Source organism: Poecile atricapillus, chromosome Z, assembly GCF_030490865.1.
Source record: "Poecile atricapillus isolate bPoeAtr1 chromosome Z, bPoeAtr1.hap1, whole genome shotgun sequence".
Classification (NCBI taxonomy): Eukaryota; Metazoa; Chordata; class Aves; order Passeriformes; family Paridae; genus Poecile; species Poecile atricapillus.
The window spans coordinates 81882122-81902677 of NC_081289.1; the positions used below are offsets into that span (position 1 = coordinate 81882122).

The window sequence follows — 20556 nt, forward strand, 5'->3', positions numbered from 1 at the left end:
AGGAATTATTTGACCTGTAATTATTTTGATCTGTAGCTAAGATGAGACTTCAGGAGCCTCCCAGTCTACATTTCAAGATCAGTATGATTACTAACCCAGGGACAGTAAACAATTTACCATAGATTTTTTTAATAATTACATATATTATCTATTTTGAAAAAAAGCCCGAAAAAAACATCAATAACAGGAGAAATAATTCTAATTTTCTTCTCAGGTCCAGGAATAGTGAGAATTGGAGCAGGAATTAATGGCAACAGCAGGTACACAGGTTTCATGCAGGATGTAAGGCTTTACGAGAGGAAATTGACAGAAGCAGAGATCTATGAACTTCATGCAACTCCTGCAAAGAGTGACATACACCCTGTCTCTGGGTATTTGGAGTATCAGCAAGGAGAAACTAATAAATCATTCATTGTGTCTGCAAAGGATGACAAAGAGGAAGAAGGAGAGGAGTTATTCATCCTAAAGCTCATTTCTGTGTGTGGTGGAGCTCGAATTTCACAAGAAAACACAACAGCAAGATTAAGAATACAGAAAAGTGATAATGCTAATGGTTTATTTGGCTTCACTGGAGCATGTATTCCTGAGGTAAGATGCTCATAAGGAAAGCTACAGGACAAATTTTAGACACAATCAGACTAATGGTAAGGTCCCCCTTTGAAGGGCCTTGATTCCACGTTTTTATTTTTTTTAGCTAAGCTAAGTTTTTTAGAACTTGGAATTGTGTAAGTTTTGTTTATGCAGCCTCAGTCACACTGGCACCTGCAATATCATTTTTCTATTATATTTATTAAGAAAATTTATTTTATTACATAAACTGAAAACTAAGTCTTAAAATTTCCTAGAGCAGATTTTTACCTGTACTTTTATAACTTCTGAGACTGTAGCCCCATGTTGTCTTGGAGAGTGTTCATTTTCTTCTTAGTATCCGGTACAGTTCTGTGTTTTGGATTCGGCATGAGAATAATACTATCACAAGGGTGGTTTTTCTGTTGCAAAGTAGGGCTTCACCTAAATCAAAGACTTTTGAATGTGTCATGCTCTGCTAGTGAGCAGCTGCACAAGAAACTGGCAAGGAGCATGTCCAGGACAGCTGACCTGAACTGGCCAAAAGAACATTCCATACCATAGAATGTCATGTCCAGGGTACAAACTGGAGGAGTTACCTGGAAGGCAGTTGGTCATTGTTTGGAAATGGGCTGGGTATTGGTCAGCAAGTGGTGAGCGATCGTACTGTGCAGCACTTGTTCCTCCTGGGTTCTGTTCCAGTCTCTCCCTTCCTTATAATAAAATCACCATCATTATCATCATCATATTTGATATGAATTCACTTGATACGGGCTGGAAGTTGCTGTTTTTAAACATTAAATTTTCTATGGTGGTAGCCACCATATATGGAGTATACAAACTTGAATCTTTTTTGAGAGCATTGAAATATACATAGTTAATGGTTAGTTTTTTAATCATTATGAGGGAGAAAGATACGATATCCATCTATGTGATTATTAGATTATTTTGGAAAAAAAAAATCATAATGCTTTCCATTGCTTTGGAAATTCTTAGGACCTCTTAAGTACATCCTTCCTAACTGAAGTCCTTATGATGTGTTTGAAGGCAACCATCTTGCCTGACTGATGCTAGTTTTCAGTTCAGTTCAGTTCGCTTTCCAGGTGCCTAGCATCTGCTACCATAATAGATTCCTTCAGTTTCAAATGCCACTGATAATTCTGTGATGCCACAGATCAGCAACCAACCATGAAGCAAAATTAAAAATTTATGTGGCATGTTAATTGGTTCGCCTTTATCTTAGAGCATTGTTTCATCAGTACTTTAATTTCCTTATGTCCATATCTGTCTGTTAAGCAGTGAAAGCACATTCAGTATCTGCATGGTGTTATGCAGCAACTCCGAAATTTATCTAATGCTTAGGATAGCTTTAGTCATTCTGATAATTTTCAAACTAAATTATTTTCTATTTTAGTTTTAGGGTCATGTTTTTTTTATTATACTTGGCCAGTATCAACACCTGATGTGTTCCAAATGTGTGCAATTGTTACTGCTGAAGGCATGTTCTTTGTGAAGACAGAATTGCAGAGTACTGTATCACAGAGTTTTTCACTTTTTCCTGAATAATAATAATACCATTTAATTCAAATGTATCTATTTTGTTTTCCATAGTTTTTTTAGTCAGGGAAAGAAGGAATCCAAATATTTTTTTAAATTAAAATGAAAATAATTGACATTACTATAAAACAGTATAGTCTTTTTCTTTTGATATAAACATTTCATGTTTTTATGTCCAAAAGAAACAACAGGGTACAGTTACTAGCGGACCTCAGGGAGATGCTAGAAGCTCTTGCAATTTCCATTAAGGTTGTTCTGAGCACCATCAAGATCAGTTTCAGCTTTCTATCACTCCAAAAGTGCTGAAAGTAACACGACAGCAATAAAAAATAACTGAACATTTGAACAGCATTAGAGAAATTAACCTTTTATATTTATTCCATTGATTTACTTTAATCATAACAAATATGTCAATTTCTTGCTTTCTTCCAGGTGGCTGATGAGGGTTCCACTATATCCTGTGTCGTGGAGCGTACAAGGGGAGCCCTAGACTATGTGTATATAAATTACATTATCTCACAGGTTGATTCCAGGGGCATTAATTACTCTGTTAGCGATTTTTCTAACAGCAGTGGCACTATCACATTCCTTCCTTGGCAGAGATCAGAGGTAAACCCTACCTTCCTATTAACTATTCATCCTGTCCTTTGCAAGCCTGCTGGAAAACACCTTCTGAGGATGCTTGACTGGTTTTCATAATAAGGAGTCTTTCCTTTACATGGCTTTTATTACATTTTGCAGGGGTTTCTACATCTTTGACACCTAATGAGTGGTAGGATAGACACCTATATATTTGTGTGCATCTCACTTCAGCCGTTACTGTGCATGGATGAATGCTTAAATGCATAATTGAACATTTAATGCACACAAGATATGTTTATGTATATGTATATATATTAGATATATGTATACATATACTTCAAGTATAGATAGTCCAGTGTTTAAATAATGGATCCAGTGACTTTTGAAATTCAAATATGATCAGGTTTTGATCTGAGTTTTGGAGATCAGTTTTATCTCCATGACAGTTATATAGACAGCAGTCAACTTCACTGCTGTAATAAAATATCATGCAACTGTTAGCCACATTCAGTCTGTTTTGATTAATCTGTTTCTGTGAATTTGACCCCAACCCACAGCATGGGATTTTCACATTTATTTGAAGAAATTGTGTGACCACAATACTGTAGGAATTTTATATGTTTTCTATTAGTGTTTGTTAAATAGAAAGGGTCGATTAATAGTAGAAAATACTGTCTTTAATTTCACTTCTATCATTCTGCTGAAATCAGGCGGGACTGAGGGAAACCTACTGACATAATTTGGAAAGACCCCACTGACTCAGAACTGTGGATCTGATCCCAGTTAAACAATGTAACTGATTACAGCTGGGCAAAAACTTCTGATTTTGGAAAATTGTGTGCTCTTGGCAGCTTATCCAGCTTTAATTATCTAACGAAATTCATTACTGCATTGCATACAGTCATTTAAAGTTAAATTTGCCAAGCTTTTCAAGTCTGGCAGCATGGATGAGGCAGACGTATTTTATAAAGTGACAGAAAAAATCTGGTGAACCCTCTTGCTCCATTGCTGTGTGGTCCAATATACTGTCTACATACAGAGGACCTAATGGTCATAGGCCTAAGAAACAAACTGGGAGCAGTTGCTCATCAGGTGAAAAATCTTAAGAGAATTTCCATTTGCATTTTTAAACTACTCATTCCCATGGCTCTAAATATGATCAGCTACGTAACTTCTTCTCCTATATACTTTTCAAATCTTATCACAATATACAGAAAGATGGAATTGTCTGAGATTAATATATTAGACTATGCAGAGCAGATTGTGTTACATGATATTATGGTCTGTAACCTCAAGTGTCAGGTGGCATTAAAAGCTCACCTCACTTGCTCTCTAAATTAGATTAATCACTATAATGTCTCTAACAGCTTGGTAAAGATGTTTTCGGAATTGGTATTCTAAACTTATCATAATGTTAAATTACATGGAGGGCAAAAATGTTCTCTACATTATTTATGAACCCACTGCAAATACAGCTGATTCACTAAAAACTTAATTGTTTAAAGGGTCATAAAATTCTTAAGGGATGTATGTTGCACAGTTTGATTTCTTCATGATTTGGTCCTTCTCTAGGTCTTAAATTTGCATGTTATTGATGATGACATTCCGGAGCTAAATGAATATTTCCGTGTGACATTAGTCTCTGCAGTGTCTGGAGATGGAAAACTAGGTTCAACTCCTACCAGTGGAGCAAGTATAGATCCAGAAAAGGAAACTACTGATATCAGCATTAAAGCCAGTGACCACCCATATGGTAACAATGTTGAAGATGATACAGTCTTATTGCAGATTTATGTATGCTTCTAGCTCAAGAGGTAAAAATTTGCCTAACCTCAATAGATGAGGAAGCAATGTCAAGTATTACACTTTATCTAACTTGGGATGAATTCATAATTTTTATACAAAAATGAATGTCAGATTACTTACTCTTGAGAATACAATAAAAGGGGCATTAAAGCTGCTTGGACCAAATATATGATCATCCCCTTTTGCAAGGAAACCAAATTGCATGTTGTTGATTTTATGCCAGTTTTTATGAAATGAGAATTTGTATCAGAGATGACTAAATGAGTCATTTAATCATGCCTATTAATATACCAATAAGTACCCAATATTATGATATTTGGGTTCTTTTGGGAAGAGTTGAAGTCATTCTTGTGGTACGGTTTTGTTAAGACTAACACGAATATCAGTGAAAGAGAGAATGGTACATAGCACATTCTGGAAATAGCATGATTGAGTCCTAAAGGCATATTAATATTTTTTTAATTTGATAAAAATTAAATACACATTTGATAAATATTTTTGTTATTTTTTTATCATAATTTGAATTTTGTATGAAAAGCCATATAAGTAATAATTTTTGTCTTTCAGGTCTACTGCAGTTCTCGGTGGGGCCACCTCCTCAGCCCAGTGATGAAATGATTCTGCCAGCCTCTTCTGTGCCCCATATCACTGTTAAAGAAGAAGTTGGACACATCAGATTATTGGTAGTTCGTGCACAAGGGCTTCTTGGAACAGTTCTTATGGAATACAGGACAGTGCCACTTACAGCTTTCAGTCCTAAAGATTATCAGGTATGGCCATTGCCAGGGTGTGTAATTATTTTATAATTTAATTAAAGCTATTTGTCCTGGAAGTAGCCATTGGCTTGAGAATTTTAGCTGAGCTGGGATTCTTTTCACTAGCTAAGCTGTGATTTTTTTCACAGAAACAGTTTTTTTTCTTGTGGTGTTGTGATAGATAGATACATAGTACCCACTATAACTTTTTTATATTAAAAATATAAATCATTCTGTGCCTTTTGCCTCCTTTCTGTGCAGCATGTTGTGTTTTCTAGGAAAAGCCTCTGGGTTTGATTTTGATATCCTTAAGAAAATTGTCAATGGATGTTTCCTATTGTTTTTAAGTATATCAGACTTTATATGACCATACAGGTGCATATGCAGGTGAAAATTATATTTGTACATACTAGGAATTGTGCATATTCAGCAACATAGCTTAGAAGTATCTGTTTGCTTGTCTGACTGCTGTTTGTGCAGAAAAATGTAGATAAATGAAGATGCCCACAATTCAGTGAATTTAGATTACTATTTCTTATAACAAAGACTCAGCAGATTTTTTTAAGTTAAAGAAAAGTAGATGTTTTGATAAAGACAAAAAGAATTGAGGTTGTATTTCTTTTTTCATTTGGATGAAAACACTAAACTTGAACAAAACTGTGAAGACCTGTCATATTTCAGGCTGTTTGGGGCTCAATGGAATTTCAGCCTGGAGAAAGATACAAGTACATTACTGTTAACATCACTGACAATTCTATTCCTGAACTAGAAAAAACTTTTAAAGTGGAGCTGTTGAACCCAGAGGGAGGAGGTAAGGCGCATACATCAATCCACTGGTTATATTTTCATAATCTTTATTCATGCCCTAAAATATAATCTTGTGAACTACTTCCATGTTATTTCCAAAGACACACCCTCCAGACAGCAGCAATTCTTTTTAGGAAAAAACTGTCCTTCAGATGTTTTGTTAATCATTGCAGTAAATGACCAGATCTCAAAGAAAGTATATTACTACCATACATTCAAAGAGAATTGCTGCTTTTTAAATTACATAATTCCATAGTTGGCAGAGAGAATTAAAATAATGTAAACAAAAAAAGCTTGATTTTTTTCTTTTTTTTTAAGAAGTCAGTATTTAAGGTTTAACAGCCAAAGGTATGCTTTTTATCTACCACTTGAAGGAAATTGGAAAAATTGCAATCAACTGTCTCATAACTGATTAAAATGGATTATACCGTTAGAAAACTGTGGGTTTTGAGATGTGGGAGTTTAGCTGAGTTGGAGAATTAGCTAGAAGCTAGTGTAAGTCCTGCTGTAGCTGAGACATAACTGTGGGCAAAAGGCAGTGCTCCGGACATGTAAAATAATTCTTGCCTTACAGAATCTGTTTCCATTGCAAAATGTTTTAAAGAGAGGTTCCTCCTGGTTGGAGGAAAAGAAGTAATTCAAAATATTGAGAGCCATAAAGTTCCTTTTTAACTGATATAATTTTTCTACGCAGTTCAGAATTGCAAGTGTGATGCCTTCTGGAAAGTTAGATCATATTAGCATGAATGTCTGTGATGCAGTGTGACACTATGGTGCTATGCTAGGATTCATTTGATAAAGGTTTCTGAGTTTTCATGCTTGTGGGTTTTTTGGTCAAGTAGTTGTTTCAGTTAAACAAACTTTTCTCTTTGAATTTTTTTGTTAATAAAACTTAGAGCTGACTGGTAATTTACTAGAGGCAGATACCTTCTGAACCTAATCTTTTTGAGCTTTCCAATACTTAGGGCAAAGGCTCCATCAGTAAAGCTGCCAATTTTTTTCAACTTTCTGATACAAGTTTTTGATTTGTGAGAAAATATTAGAATAAAAGAGTTTGACAGGGTCTAGCCACTGATTCCCTCTTCCCCCTGCCCCATTTCTAATTTCTCCATTTGAATTGAGAAAGAGGGAACACAGAAGGAAAGGAATAGAAAAACATAAAAGAAAGTTGCATGTGTTTTCTTTCCTTCTGACTTCATTTTGCTGTTTCCAATGCAATAAATTTAACAAGAGGTAGCATATTCAATATTTTTTCTGGCTTTTAGCAGACATTCTGTATACTTTCATTTTGAAAATTGACACTTTCATAGAGTACATCTCTGTCTTTTTGTGTCGTCCAGAAATGTTTAAATTACTTTCTGCTTTCCCTTTATTTATAAATGTATATATGTGTATATATCTGTATGTCTGTCATCTTAAAGTTGCTGAGCTTTTTAGAAATGATGGAAGTGGTAGTGGTGATGGAAACATGGATTTCTTCCTTTCAACTGTCCCTCAACATGGTAAGCTTTTTTTGATTAATCCTATATTTCATTTATAATTGTAATATAAATGAAATAATAAATCACTATCCTTGATGCAGCTTTCTTTATATGCAGTTACAGATTATTAACTTAAATTTAGCATAATTTTAAATAAAAAATTATTTTCCATTTTTATCTAGGTGTAATTTCAGTAACAGTCAGTGTTTAAGGTAAAGCAGCGAACAACAGGTTCTCATATAATCAAAACTATATTGTTGATAAACACAATATAATAATTGCAGAATTAAAGTTTACAAAATTATCTTTGTCTGAACATTGTCAAATTTTCCTGGGAGAAAAAAGCAAAGGCACTTTTTAAATTGAAAGCAGTTTTAAAACTCCCTGATTGTATGTTTTGATACATTCTATGTATCATTTTGATCCCTTTATGGCAAAAATACTCTTAAAGGAAAATTGTGTTAGATTTTTTAATGAAATAGTTTATTTTCCTTTTTTTCCTCTTTCATTACTTCATGTTTCTATTTATGTCATGATATGCAGAAAACATGATAATTTAATATTGAAAAAAATACCAAATAAAGAAATACATAGAATATATGGGAAAACCCTATGCATATAGGACTTCAAATTAAAACCTGCAGACATAAAAATATTATATGAGCACCCATATGCCACTAGAGTATTTTTTTGTTGTTGTTGTTGTTTTCTTTGGCATTCTGTTTCCCTTTTTACTTGTTTCCAGAAACAGTTTCCTTAAGTGCCAGGCTCTTTTACTCTCAGAGCAGCAAGTTATGTCACCTATGACAATATCTTTAAAAGTATGATTTACTTGACTTGGTGGGGTTTTTTAGTTATTTTTTTGTCTTTCATTCAGCTTATGTTAGGATGAGACCTGCTTTCATCTTGTCTTTCCACTTATACTGTGGTTTACCATATATCTCATCAGTGTCCTAAATGCTGCTTCATTTTCATTCTTAAACCTGTAATTTTGTTTTGGTTCCTCCCTTAAAATAATACTTTTTTCTTGTTGTGTAGTTCCATAGAAGGGCTGAGAGGACAGCCTTATTGAAAGTCAGTTCCTTTTCCACACAGGGAGTTACCATGAATTTAAAAAAATCAAAACAAAGACAAATAGTACAGATACTTCATACTCTTTTATGTATGTTTGTAGCATATTTCTTTAGCTATTTTCTTTTATGTAAGAAAATATGAGAGATAAAAATAACCTTTTTTTGGAACTTGCATTTGACAGCTAGCTTGGGAATTGCATCCCACATCCTTGTGACTATTGAGGCTTCTGATGATGCTCATGGTGTGTTTGAGTTCAGTGCTGAGTCCCTTTCAGTGAATGGAACTGAGCCTGAAGATGGAGATAGCAAGGTTGTGCTGCAGGTAGGAAAGCTTTGAGTCTCATGTTGCTGCATTGCACTCTTCTTGTCTGTTTTTTCTGGTGTTCTCTGATGCTGTTGTCATTAGTCTATGGGCTTTATAACAACTTTGTCATGAACATTTGTTTTTCCAGTCATGCAGCATTTGTTAATGTATAATTACTCAGCTGGAAACTAAAATAATAATAATAATAATATCAAAAACTTAAAATCTACTTACTTAGAATCAAGGGGCTACTGTCTTAAAATAAGTGTTGATAATATAAGTTCTGCAGAGCTAAGATAATAAAAATTGTGTGTTTTTAAAACATAGACATATTTTTAATTCATCACGTTATTGTGCTTGCTTAATTGCATTTCACACTTCTATGTTTTCTTTCTCATAGAACAAAAATATGCACATCTTTATATGTTTTTCTTAGGTTGTGAGAAGTCATGGGGCCTTATCTCAGGTGACATTACATTGGATGATAATCTGTGATTTTACCAATGACCTGATCTCTACAAATGGGAATGTAACATTTGATGTTGGCCAAGTGAGAGCAAATATTACATTACAGATTTCTCCTGATGATGTTCCTGAATTGGATAAGATGTTTTCAGTTTTGATCACCAATGTCTCCCTTGGTCGTCTTGGATATCATACTAATGCAACATTAACTATTTTAGCAAATGATGATCCATATGGAGTCTTCATCTTTTCTGAGCGAAACAGACCAATTAAAGTTGAGGAAGAAGCAAAGAATATCTCTCTGACAGTTATAAGATGTGCTGGTCTCCTTGGTACAGTAATGGTGAAATACAGAACTATTGGTGATGAAGAAAAGTTGCCCTTTCTTCCACCGAATGTTGTCAGAGCAATAGAGGGAAAAGACTATACACCCATTACAGGTTATGTGATCTTTGCAACCAATGAAAGTGAGGCCACAATATCCTTGCCTATTTTGGATGATGATGATCCTGAGAGATCAGAATCTGTTTTTGTGGAGCTAAGCAGTGTTGTTTTGATCAAGAAAGTTCAGGATCGGCCAAGTAAGTGTCTTACATACAACCCACAATATAGCTATAAAGGTAATTCATATGTAACAGGAGAAAATGCAGCAAGATAAATGAAGAACTCTTTACCTCTGCCAAACTCTGTATAGTTAATATATCTCTTAGATACCTGGCTTGTACGTGTTGGCATTTACTTCCTTTGGCACACTGTTTTATTGGAAAAGCACAAGTATTTCTTTATCCCTTTTGCACTGTCTTATCTGAGGTCTTTCAGGCCAAATATGTTACAGTATTTGTTTGTGCACTAATATATGGTCATTTAGCATTATTTCTGGAAGTTCAGTAGTAGGAAAAAACTAATCTAGTTTCTCTTATTAAAATACAAAAAGTCTTATAAAAAAAAAAAAGTGATGTAGAATTAGTGACATGCTGCTTTCTTAGTGTTGACAGTCTTTACTTTATTTCTCATTCAGATAAATTCAGGTCATTACAGCCTGATTTGTGCTTCAGAGATTCTTGGCATGTTTAATTGCTGCCCTTGCCCACAATAAGAGGTAGCTTCAAATGTAATTTCACTTGGAGTTGAAATCTTCACTTATATTTCATCATATCAAGAGTAAAACTGAAATTGCTCTGAACTGTATTGATCTTACTGTTAGTCTTATGGATAGATAAATAAGTAAATAAATAAATTCACAGTACCTCATCTTTTCAAACAAATTATGGCTTGTATGCTTCACAGCATAGTAGATTGTTCAGATTTTCTGCCAGAATGTAATTTAAACACATGTATTTTGATATGATTTGTAGTTATGCTTTGTCTAATTGAAAAAAAAATAATTTTCTTGGAAAGTAGAGACAACTAAACACACGTGTATGTCTATGAATTCTATACCCATGAATAGTAAGCATTTCTATTAGGGGTATCTATTATGGGTACCTACCCCTAACTAAGTTTTCTTTATATTTCAGTTATAAATTCTCCCCGACTTGGCTCAGTGGGTGAGACAATAGCTCATGTGATTATCAATGCCAATGATGATGCTTTTGGAACACTTCAGCTTTCAGCTTCAGCTGTGAGAGTTGCTGAAAATTATGTTGGACCAATCATTAATGTGACCAGAACTGGGGGAATATTTTCAGATGTTTCTGTGAAATTTAAAGCTATGCCAATAACTGCAACAGCTGGTAAGAACACAGAATAGCAGAACTATGCAGCCTGTGTTAAAGCTAAAACAAACAAGTGTGTAATGAATGTTCTATTAGGTAACACGAAAGAAATAAAAGGTAGTAAGGCATTGACTGTGCTTAGCAAATATGAACCTAAGACCTAGGGGAAAGTTTAGTCATTATCACTGGAGAATCTAAAAATGAAATAAGGGAAATAATTGTGTTATTTGTTTACTTAGTAGCACACCACCACTTAAACGCCCTTTGGGCCCCCCCCCCACTCCCTCAAATACTATAGTAGTATATGTAAAAACAATTGAGTCCCATGTACATACTTAGACCCATTGTGTATTGCTTAGTTGAGCTTATTGGAGAGGCAATGAGAGCTGGGGACTCAGCTGTAAAAAAAACAGGGAAAAATCTATCAAAACCCAAGGAGTCTTGTACTTCTGAAAATGGAACATAAACTTCTCCAGTTGGTCCCTGCTGTAGGGAAGGTACATTAAGAAAGGAGAAAAATTATGAAGTCTTCAGGATCACTTAGACATTTACAAGTTGAGTGCACTGTATTTCAGCTATGTCCAAATTGAATATGTGTGTGGTACATGCTCTGAGAACTTTTAATTTCATTTTTATGTAACAGAGTGTTATAAGTTAAATGTGTAGCTAGATTTATATCATGCTTTCAATTAGTTTCTGAAGCAAAGCTGTGATCTAATGTATCACAGATGTTCCTCTAGACAGTTGAGACAAATTTACCTAAACTGAAGTTGACACATAAAATGTGCCCTTTATTGAAATCTACTTTTACAAGGTGCTTCTGTTTTCACTTTTATCTCTTGGAAAGCTGGACAGCAATTAAAAATCAAAGATAGAAGCATCTTAGTAGTGTGACCTTGTCTGCTGTAAACAGCGGACAATGATGGACCTTTTGTAACTACGTCTTGGTCTAACAGTTCAAACTCTGTTTTGATCAAACCAGGTTTCATTTTGCTTCCTCTAGACATCTGAACGTCAACAGGAAATAAAAAAATAAAAAAAAAAGATATGGATGTATAAACAACGAGAATATGGGTATTACTGATAGTACCGAACAATAAAACATTGATATTATCTTGGTTTTATTGTTTTGGGTTTTATCTTTCTCAAATCTAGGTGAGGACTACAGTATAGCTTCATCAGATGTTGTCTTACTAGAAGGGGAAACAAGTAAAGCTGTGCCAATTTATATAATTAATGATATCAATCCTGAACTTGAGGAGTCATTTTATGTTCAGCTGCTGAACCAAACAACAGGAGGAGCCTTGCTTGGATCTTTGACGAGGGCAGTCATTACTATTGAGGCTTCTGATGACCCATTTGGATCCTTTGGTAAAGGAATACATATTTTCTTTTTTCTGGGGGAGCTGCTACTTGTTAACTGAATAAAAACATTCAGAATCGGAAGTGTGGGTGTGGAAAGTAAAGGAAAAGATAAGATGAACTGAATTAAAACATGTAATAAAGGAGTAGTGGGGCTTTAATATAACAAAAGGTTTGAGCCTCTTGGAGGCTCTGGTTGGTGGCACCAAGCTGTAGAACAAGAGACAAGAGGCAGAAACTGATGCCCAGGAAGTTCACCTGAATATGAGGAAGACCTTTACTGTGCTGGTGATGGTGCACTGGAACAGGTTGCCCTGAGATGTTGTGGAGTCTCCCTCAGTGGAAACATCCAAGAACTGTCTGGACACACTCCTGTGGTGTGTGGTCTGGGATGACCCTGCTTGAGCAGGGAGCTTGATTTAAATTATCTACAGTGGTCCTTTCCAACCTGACCCAATCTGTGATTCTGTGTTTTCTACTTAACATATTCCATGTTACATAGTTTTAATTTATTTCTTCAATAAGTGACATGAGATCTGGTAAGCAGTTCCTTTGCTGGGAATTATGAAATTATATTCCAAGACCTTAGAAACAGTTCATGTTTAGCCTCAAACAATGGGTGTATTGGAATAGACTTTTTGGTTGAGGGCTTAATTTTCATGCTAATTTTCTCTGCAGATGAAAATATGAGTACTGAAAGTTTGCTTTTAGGTTTAAACATGATTAAAAGGGGTTTGCCTGTACAACTAAATGCAAGCAAATAAAGTAAAACTCTGTATTTCAGGAATTGAAATATATTTACTTTCAATTTTAGTGTTAATGCACTACATCCCCCTATGGTGTATGTCAGTTTTTCAGAATACCGAATTCATTGTGGAGGAGCCTGAATTTGGATCAGTAACCATAAATCTGCCAATAATCCGCAATGCTGGGACACTGGGTAATGTTACTGTTCAGTGGGCTGCTACCATTAATGGACATCCTGCTGATGATGACTTGCAAGTTGCCATGGGTAATATAACTTTTGCCCCTGGGGAAGCCATTAAGATGTTGCTGTTGGAAATCCTGGCTGATGATGTTCCAGAAGTAGAAGAAGTAAGTAGAGCAGTTATATCTCTCTTGAACAGTGTTAGAGTTTTAACTTGTATAAGAGATGTGTGCCCATCAAAACAAGAAATGTTGTCTCAGGAAGCTGCAAAAAGTTCAGATTTTATTTTGCTTGTGATTATTTTTAGAAGTGGCAAAAATTATTTAGCTGCATTATTTGTTTTTCTTTTTTTTTTTCCTTTTGAGATTGTCCATGTAGAATTAACTCAGGCCTCCAGCGGTGGTGCTATCGGGTTAGATGGCACAGCAAATATTGTTATACCTGCCAATGATAATCCTTATGGTACAGTTTTCTTTCATCAATCCTCATATCGAATTCAGGAGCCACTAGAAAGAAGTTTACTTGCAAATATATCAGTCAGGAGAAGGTCTGTATTATAAATATAATATGATTTTAAATCTATTTTTTGTTGTTTTGTTGTTTGTTTGGTTTGGTTTGTTTTTTGTTGAGTATTTTTTGGCAATAATTTTAAATGTCATGCCCTTGTATAGGTATTTGCATCAATTTCTTGATCTGCCAGCTCTCTGTCTTTTCATATACATTAATTTTGAACTAGATGTCTTCTTGTTAGAAATGTACATAAAGTACAAATGTAGTAAATGTTTGTAGTGTAAACTTGATGTTTTATTTTGCCTGTTAAATTGTCAAGCCATTTTAAGCTGCAAACCAACCTGTTTCTGTGATGTGAACTGGAGGACAAAGTGTATCAGATATTGTGTGATGGAAGATAAAGTGAAAAGCAGAACAGGTTTTGCACCTGAAATGTGGTATCCTGAGGACACCTCAGAGGAATGATAACAATGCTACACAGCAAAGGCTTTTTCTTCCTTGATAGTCCTAGGAAGACTAAATTAGCTCCTAGAAAGAAATGTTTACAAACATGCATGCTTAACAGACTGCTACTCAAGCTATGACAATCAAACTTGCTCTCCAAAAACCCAACTGGTCAGTTATTCTGGTACTAGCTTCAAGGGAAATCACTTTAATTGGCACTTGGTAACTTTTTAGCAATTCAGAAGGTGTTAGTTAATTTTGTTCATTTTTATTCTTAACCCAGTAACATACAGAATATTAGACATGCTTCACCAGCTAACATAACATTCTTATTTTAATGTCTTTTAGTGGAGGAAGGTTTGGTCAGCTGCAAATATTTTACAGCACTTCTGAGACTGACATTGTAGCTCTTGCCATTGAGCAAGGTGTGGATATACTGGACTATTACGAGTCTCCTGTACAAGGTATTCCTGACCAGCCATCCAAGACCAGAGTGAATGTATCAGCAGCAAGTGACCCACTGTATGCTTGTGCAGCTCAGTGCCTAAAAGAACAAGCATGTTCAGCCTTTACATTTTCCAGTGCCTCTGAGATTCCTCTCTGCCTCTGGCTGACAACAGAGATCAGGCCATTAACTAACATGTCAGGATTATGGACCTACAAGAAAAACATCAGCAGTACATCCATTCTGTTCAGCACACAAGCCATTGCTGGTAGTGACTACGAACCCGTCACAAGACAGTGGGCCATCATGCAGGAAGGGGAAGAGTTTGCAAATCTCACAGTTACCATACTCCCTGACAGCCTGCCAGAGCTGGATGAAACATTCACTATATCCCTGTTGAAAGTTGAGCTATTGAATATCTCAGCCAGCTTAAAAAATCAACCAACTATTGGACAGCCAAATACTTCCACAGTTACCATAATGATGAATGGGGATGCCTTTGGAGTATTTAAGATCTACAGTGTAAGTCCCAATGCAACAGAGAAGTATATTGAAGTAGAAGAACGCCCTCAGGCCAACGTGCAGCTAATGATACACAGGACAGAAGGCAGCCTGGGACAGGTGGCAGTGGAATGGCGTGTTGTTGGTGGAACTGCTACCCCAAACTTGGATTTTGTGGGTGTTGGTGAGAGTTTGGTGTTTGCTGAAGGTGAGGCAAGGTTTAGCACTAACTTCTCTTGTCTAAAACTAAAGAAAACACAAAACAAACACACGCACAAAGACCACAAAGACTGAAGTAAATAAATAAATAAATAAGGATGAAAAGTATAAATATTTGAGTATTTTTTAAAGAAATACTGCAGTGTACTTTATAAAGATAACATTTTTACTAAATAAATAAGGAATAATATTGCTGAAATAGTTGTTGTATCAAAGATAATGAAAATGGGAAAAGGCCTAAGTGATCTTTTGTTAATCTTTAGTTAATACAGTACTAATTTTTAATGATTGATATATATATATATATTTAGATTCTGAGACTGTATTGATTTCATAACATAACGGGATAGGTAAAAAACTGCAAAGAAGAAAAGTCTGTGGCAGGCATTATTTAAGCACTGTGCAACATGATGGATGTATTTTATATTTTCGAAGTCTGAGAAGATTGAACAGTTGCTTTGAAAGCAATTTATGGGAGTGTAGTAAAGATTCTAGTGTTCATTTAGCAAGCTAGATCATCTGAATTCAAATGAAGGGTTGCCAGGAGGAATTTGGAAACTGGCTTGTAATTATATTAGTGTTATAAGTTTACTCAAAACTATTTTCAAAGTACTTTGAAAGGCAATATAACAAAAAAATATATGCATGTGGCAAACTGATATAATTATTAGTATAGGTTATGCACATACAATGACCATTAGGATTGTTTTGCAGATTGTAATGTATTATAGAGACTGATAACTGATTGTGTTTGCTGCTTACATTGCCATTCTTTGATATTCCAGAAGACAGGTAACTAATGCAATGACAGTCCCCTCTAATGCATTTCCTGGTCCAGTAATATGTAGTCAAATTTTGTGTACATTTGTCTGCATGTTGTTCATCAGAAAATGTATTCACGTGGTAATTCTTTTTAAAATAATTATATTCTCATTTTCTAATTAAAATTTGAAAGCTGGAGAACTTATAAAGCAAATAAGAATTCTAGGCATTCAGAAGTCATGCCAACATTGTAAATTTCTGCAGAGTATATTTGTTATACAATATAATTTATTAATTATATTGCCTAATATAACTTTTCATTTGTAATTGAATAAATTTTCATAGAGACATAACTACTAGAGTAGATGACTGCATCTTTTTAAAATGTGATTTTAATGTGAACACCTAAGTATGTATATGTTCTACTTTTAGGTGAAACAAAAAAGATGGTCACTCTGACCATTTTAGATGATCCAGAGCCGGAAGATAATGAAAGCATCATCGTAAGCCTGGTGCATACTGAAGGAGGGAGTAGGATTCTGCCCAGTTTTGACACTGTCACAGTGGTTATCCTGGCAAGTGACAATGTGGCAGGAATCATTAGCTTCCAGACAGATGGAAGGTCTGTTATTGGTCGTGAAGGTGGGTTCTGTGTGTCGACCACACTCAGTTTGTTTAACATGAGCTTCCATCTCTGTGCTTTCTGTTGATAACCATTCAGTGACTGTGTCACTGTTTAGAGAGAGTGCCAGCAAACAGAGAGTAACCACATACTTAGCACTCATTTCTTTGGATTTTTAACTCTTGCAAACATAACACTTAAATGAAATCTATGGCAAAGATGAATAGGCTATTTTCAAAACCATATTTCACTATTTTTTCTTTCCTTTCCTTCTTCTGAAGGTTATGCCTTGCTTCTGTTGGCATTGCATCTCATTGCATTTTTCTTTTAGCATTTCTCATTAATTTATACCATATTCCAGAGCTGTATATAATCCCCATCATGCAGACCAGTTGCTAATCTTAAGCAAATATTATCTATTACAGACTTAAAATTAATTTTAAATTATCTAGAAAATATTCCCACAGAATAAAATAGGAAAAAATCTTCCATCTTTCTAAAGTTTCTCTTTATATTTTTTATGTTAGCTCATTTTAGGAGTGTCACAATCTTGATGTCATCACTCAGTCATGACTTTTAAGACCAATAATATTTTGATGTCTAGTGTCTACTAGTGCTTTTAGAGAGCATGTTTCATGTTTTAAGTAGGCTTTGTACAGTTCTGCATAGGACAGTAACAATACAAATGGTGGCTGCTCTTATTAGCCTTTGCTGGAATCTCAGTTCTTCAGTTTGTATCTTTCTCAGATATTTCTGATGTGTAAACTGATGGGTGGAGAAAACTAGCAGAAATTTTCTGTCCAGGAACATGTGCACAGAATTTTTTGTTGGAAAAAAAAGTCTGTCTCAAAAGAACATAGTCTGTTTTTTTCCTATTATGAAAGGGCACCATATGCTTTTGGATTTAGTTTAGATAGTTTTATCTGTTGTGCCCAGTTTCTGTCCTTTATCATTCCGCATTAATGGTTCTGATCTGCCTGACAAGCCAGCTGCAGTCTGGCAGTCTAAAAGCAGCTTTTAATGAGCCCAAGAAACTAATACAAACCATCTCATTCCCCAAGGTTACGAAGACCTTGTATACTTTCCAATGGTTAAAGATTAGTCATAGCATGCTGAAGCTGAAAGCTTTTATCTGGACCTGAAATACTCTGCTACATATAGTATGTATATAGTGCTATAACTGAAAAAACCAATAACTCATAATTTTAAAAGGACATTATTTCAATACAAATGTTAATGTTTTATAATTTATGAATTAATTTTTAATAATTTATTGTTATTTCAGAGATATTAAGTATGAAATGAAAATACACATCTATAAGAAGTAATTATAGTGTTTTTTCAATGTTTATAATATTTAATCAAATGGTCTAACATCCAGAAACTGATAGTATTTTTAAATTCAAACTCACATAAATGGGACTCTCAGGTGACTACAGGTATTTTTCCACATGCACTATGTAAAGTCACAAGACACTACAGATGTTAGGAACATGCCTATTCTTTGCCAGTTAACTGCTTTAAAGCTGTGTATAGAGCATTTATTCTTCATTTAGTTCACAGATACTGCTCTTCGTTTTGTGCATGTTTTGATAGCAGTTATGCATATGTACCAGGTACCTTTATATTTTGATACTTCTTTCCAAGAATGAACTAAATTTGTAAAAACCCATGAGGAAGGAGTTTGGATTTGTGGGGGTTTTGTTTCAATATTAAAAAAAAAAAAAGTTATTATGTAACTACTGGGAAGCTCACTATCAAAAACATTAAGGTTTTAGATAAAAATACTTCAACTATGATTAATATTTTTTGTTTTCATTTGAACAGTTGAATTGTAGAATAAGAAACCCCAAAGTATTTCATTTTGTCCTTTGTTCCTAGGAGAGCGACTGCAATTTCATGTTGTAAGAACTGCCCCAGGACTGGGAAATGTTACAGTGGAATGGAAGATAGTTGGACATAACGTACAACAAAATTTTGAATACTATTCTGGAATTCTCTTCTTTCCTGAGGTGAGTCCACAAGCAAATCTAATGGTTAAAAGAGAATATTGTAATTTGAAGTGAGATGATGAAACAAGTATGTTTTTAAAGCAGTCTTCTTTGTCTTGATATGATTAAACTGCAGGGAATTTATAGTTTTCAGTATTTTAACTTGACATTTCTTAAAGGTATTGCTCAAAATACATATGATAGAGTGGTACTACTTGTACTCTGTACACTAATGACTAATCAGTTTATCAATAACTTTTATAGGGGATATTGAATACAACATTATATGTCCACTTGCTGGATGACCATATTCCGGAAGAAAAAGAGGAGTACCGGATCATCCTTTACAACATCAAAACAGAAGGTAATGCAGAACTACAGACTGCTATATCTGCTATATCTGCTATAAGTAAAATTGCCATTTAGTAGTGTAATAGTTTTGTGTATATGCAACATATTGGAAGTGTAGGACTAAGAATATTGAAAATATTGCAAACTATGCAAAATTTGTCCACATTTTATTGAAACAGACTTGACGCTTCTGTGTATTTATGTACACATATGATACAGGTGTCATAAAATAAATGGATATTTTTATATTTTTAAACAATTTTGTCTATCATATTGTCTTTCTGATCTGTCTGAACTACAGGAGGTCAGAATATTTTACTCTTTCATTGAAATTATAGTGAGAAAAGAAGCATGAGACCACATCCCTTCTGAAATACCCTTTTTTAAACTGGAATTACTCTCTAAACATCAAACTAACTTGAGATGGGTGGTGTTGCTGATAGGTGCCTTGCCAACTTGCCTTAAAATTTGTTTACTCTTGTGATCCTTCACGATAAGCATAAATCAATACAGTTATTCATCAAGGCAACATTTTCAGTAATTTCTTAATGGAATGATTGACATCTTGAATATAAATTTTTATAATGAATTCCTAGAAAAACTTTCTCCTTCCCTTTACAATAGAAGTTGTTTAGGAAAGTTCATATTTAATATTGTCTCTTCTGGTTTTCCCATTTCTTAGTACAGTCTTGACCTTTATACTTTCTATGTGTACAGTTTTTGTTGTGATTGAATGTTCCTGTGCTTGTTATAGAATGCAATTACATGTACAATTCACACCATCTGTAAAATTCAGTGAGCATATGTGTTTGGTTTGATTTCATTCTCAGTCTTACTGGCTGTCATTTGTATATAGAAAACAGCAGTAATGTAAGACAAAACTTTATTTACCTAACACTAGTAACTGTAGTCCACTGATTATTTTACAGGTGTTTCTCCTTCTGGTGCTGCTGTTTTGGACAGTCAAGGATATGAAGCGATTCTGACAGTAGAAGCTAGTGATGAACCACATGGAGTACTGACTTTTGCTTCTCCATCCAGGGTAGTTTTACTTCCAGAGGAAAACAAAACAGTTCAGCTTTTTATTAACAGAGAATTTGGATCTCTAGGTCTGTATAACATCTCCAAAAGAAATTAAATTTTGTTTTCAAAATCATTAGAAAAATGAAAGCCATGACAGAGAGGCTAGAAATTCTGGAAAATCTTGGATATAGTTGATGTTTTCAGAACTTCTAGATGCATTACTGAAGATTTGGAAACTGAGTTTTAGTTAAAACTGAAGCTATAGCCTTTAATTCCACAGCAAGGG

At 34.6% G+C, this 20556-nt stretch overlaps 1 protein-coding gene across 1 annotated transcript in view; it reads left to right on the forward strand.

Annotated features, from left to right (window-relative positions):
* The window catches only part of ADGRV1 (adhesion G protein-coupled receptor V1), a 255005-nt gene that overhangs the window by 35336 nt on the left and 199113 nt on the right, over window positions 1-20556 (forward strand). The window contains exons 21-37 of the mRNA XM_058825861.1: window positions 215-588; window positions 2557-2733; window positions 4279-4459; window positions 5080-5282; window positions 5949-6078; window positions 7496-7576; window positions 8811-8950; window positions 9369-9978; window positions 10915-11130; window positions 12268-12483; window positions 13325-13569; window positions 13768-13949; window positions 14705-15510; window positions 16716-16925; window positions 18787-18917; window positions 19161-19260; window positions 20177-20356. Of these exons, the coding sequence (XP_058681844.1) occupies window positions 215-588; window positions 2557-2733; window positions 4279-4459; window positions 5080-5282; window positions 5949-6078; window positions 7496-7576; window positions 8811-8950; window positions 9369-9978; window positions 10915-11130; window positions 12268-12483; window positions 13325-13569; window positions 13768-13949; window positions 14705-15510; window positions 16716-16925; window positions 18787-18917; window positions 19161-19260; window positions 20177-20356 (4182 nt within the window). The remainder of the gene's footprint in view (window positions 1-214; window positions 589-2556; window positions 2734-4278; window positions 4460-5079; window positions 5283-5948; window positions 6079-7495; window positions 7577-8810; window positions 8951-9368; window positions 9979-10914; window positions 11131-12267; window positions 12484-13324; window positions 13570-13767; window positions 13950-14704; window positions 15511-16715; window positions 16926-18786; window positions 18918-19160; window positions 19261-20176; window positions 20357-20556) is intronic.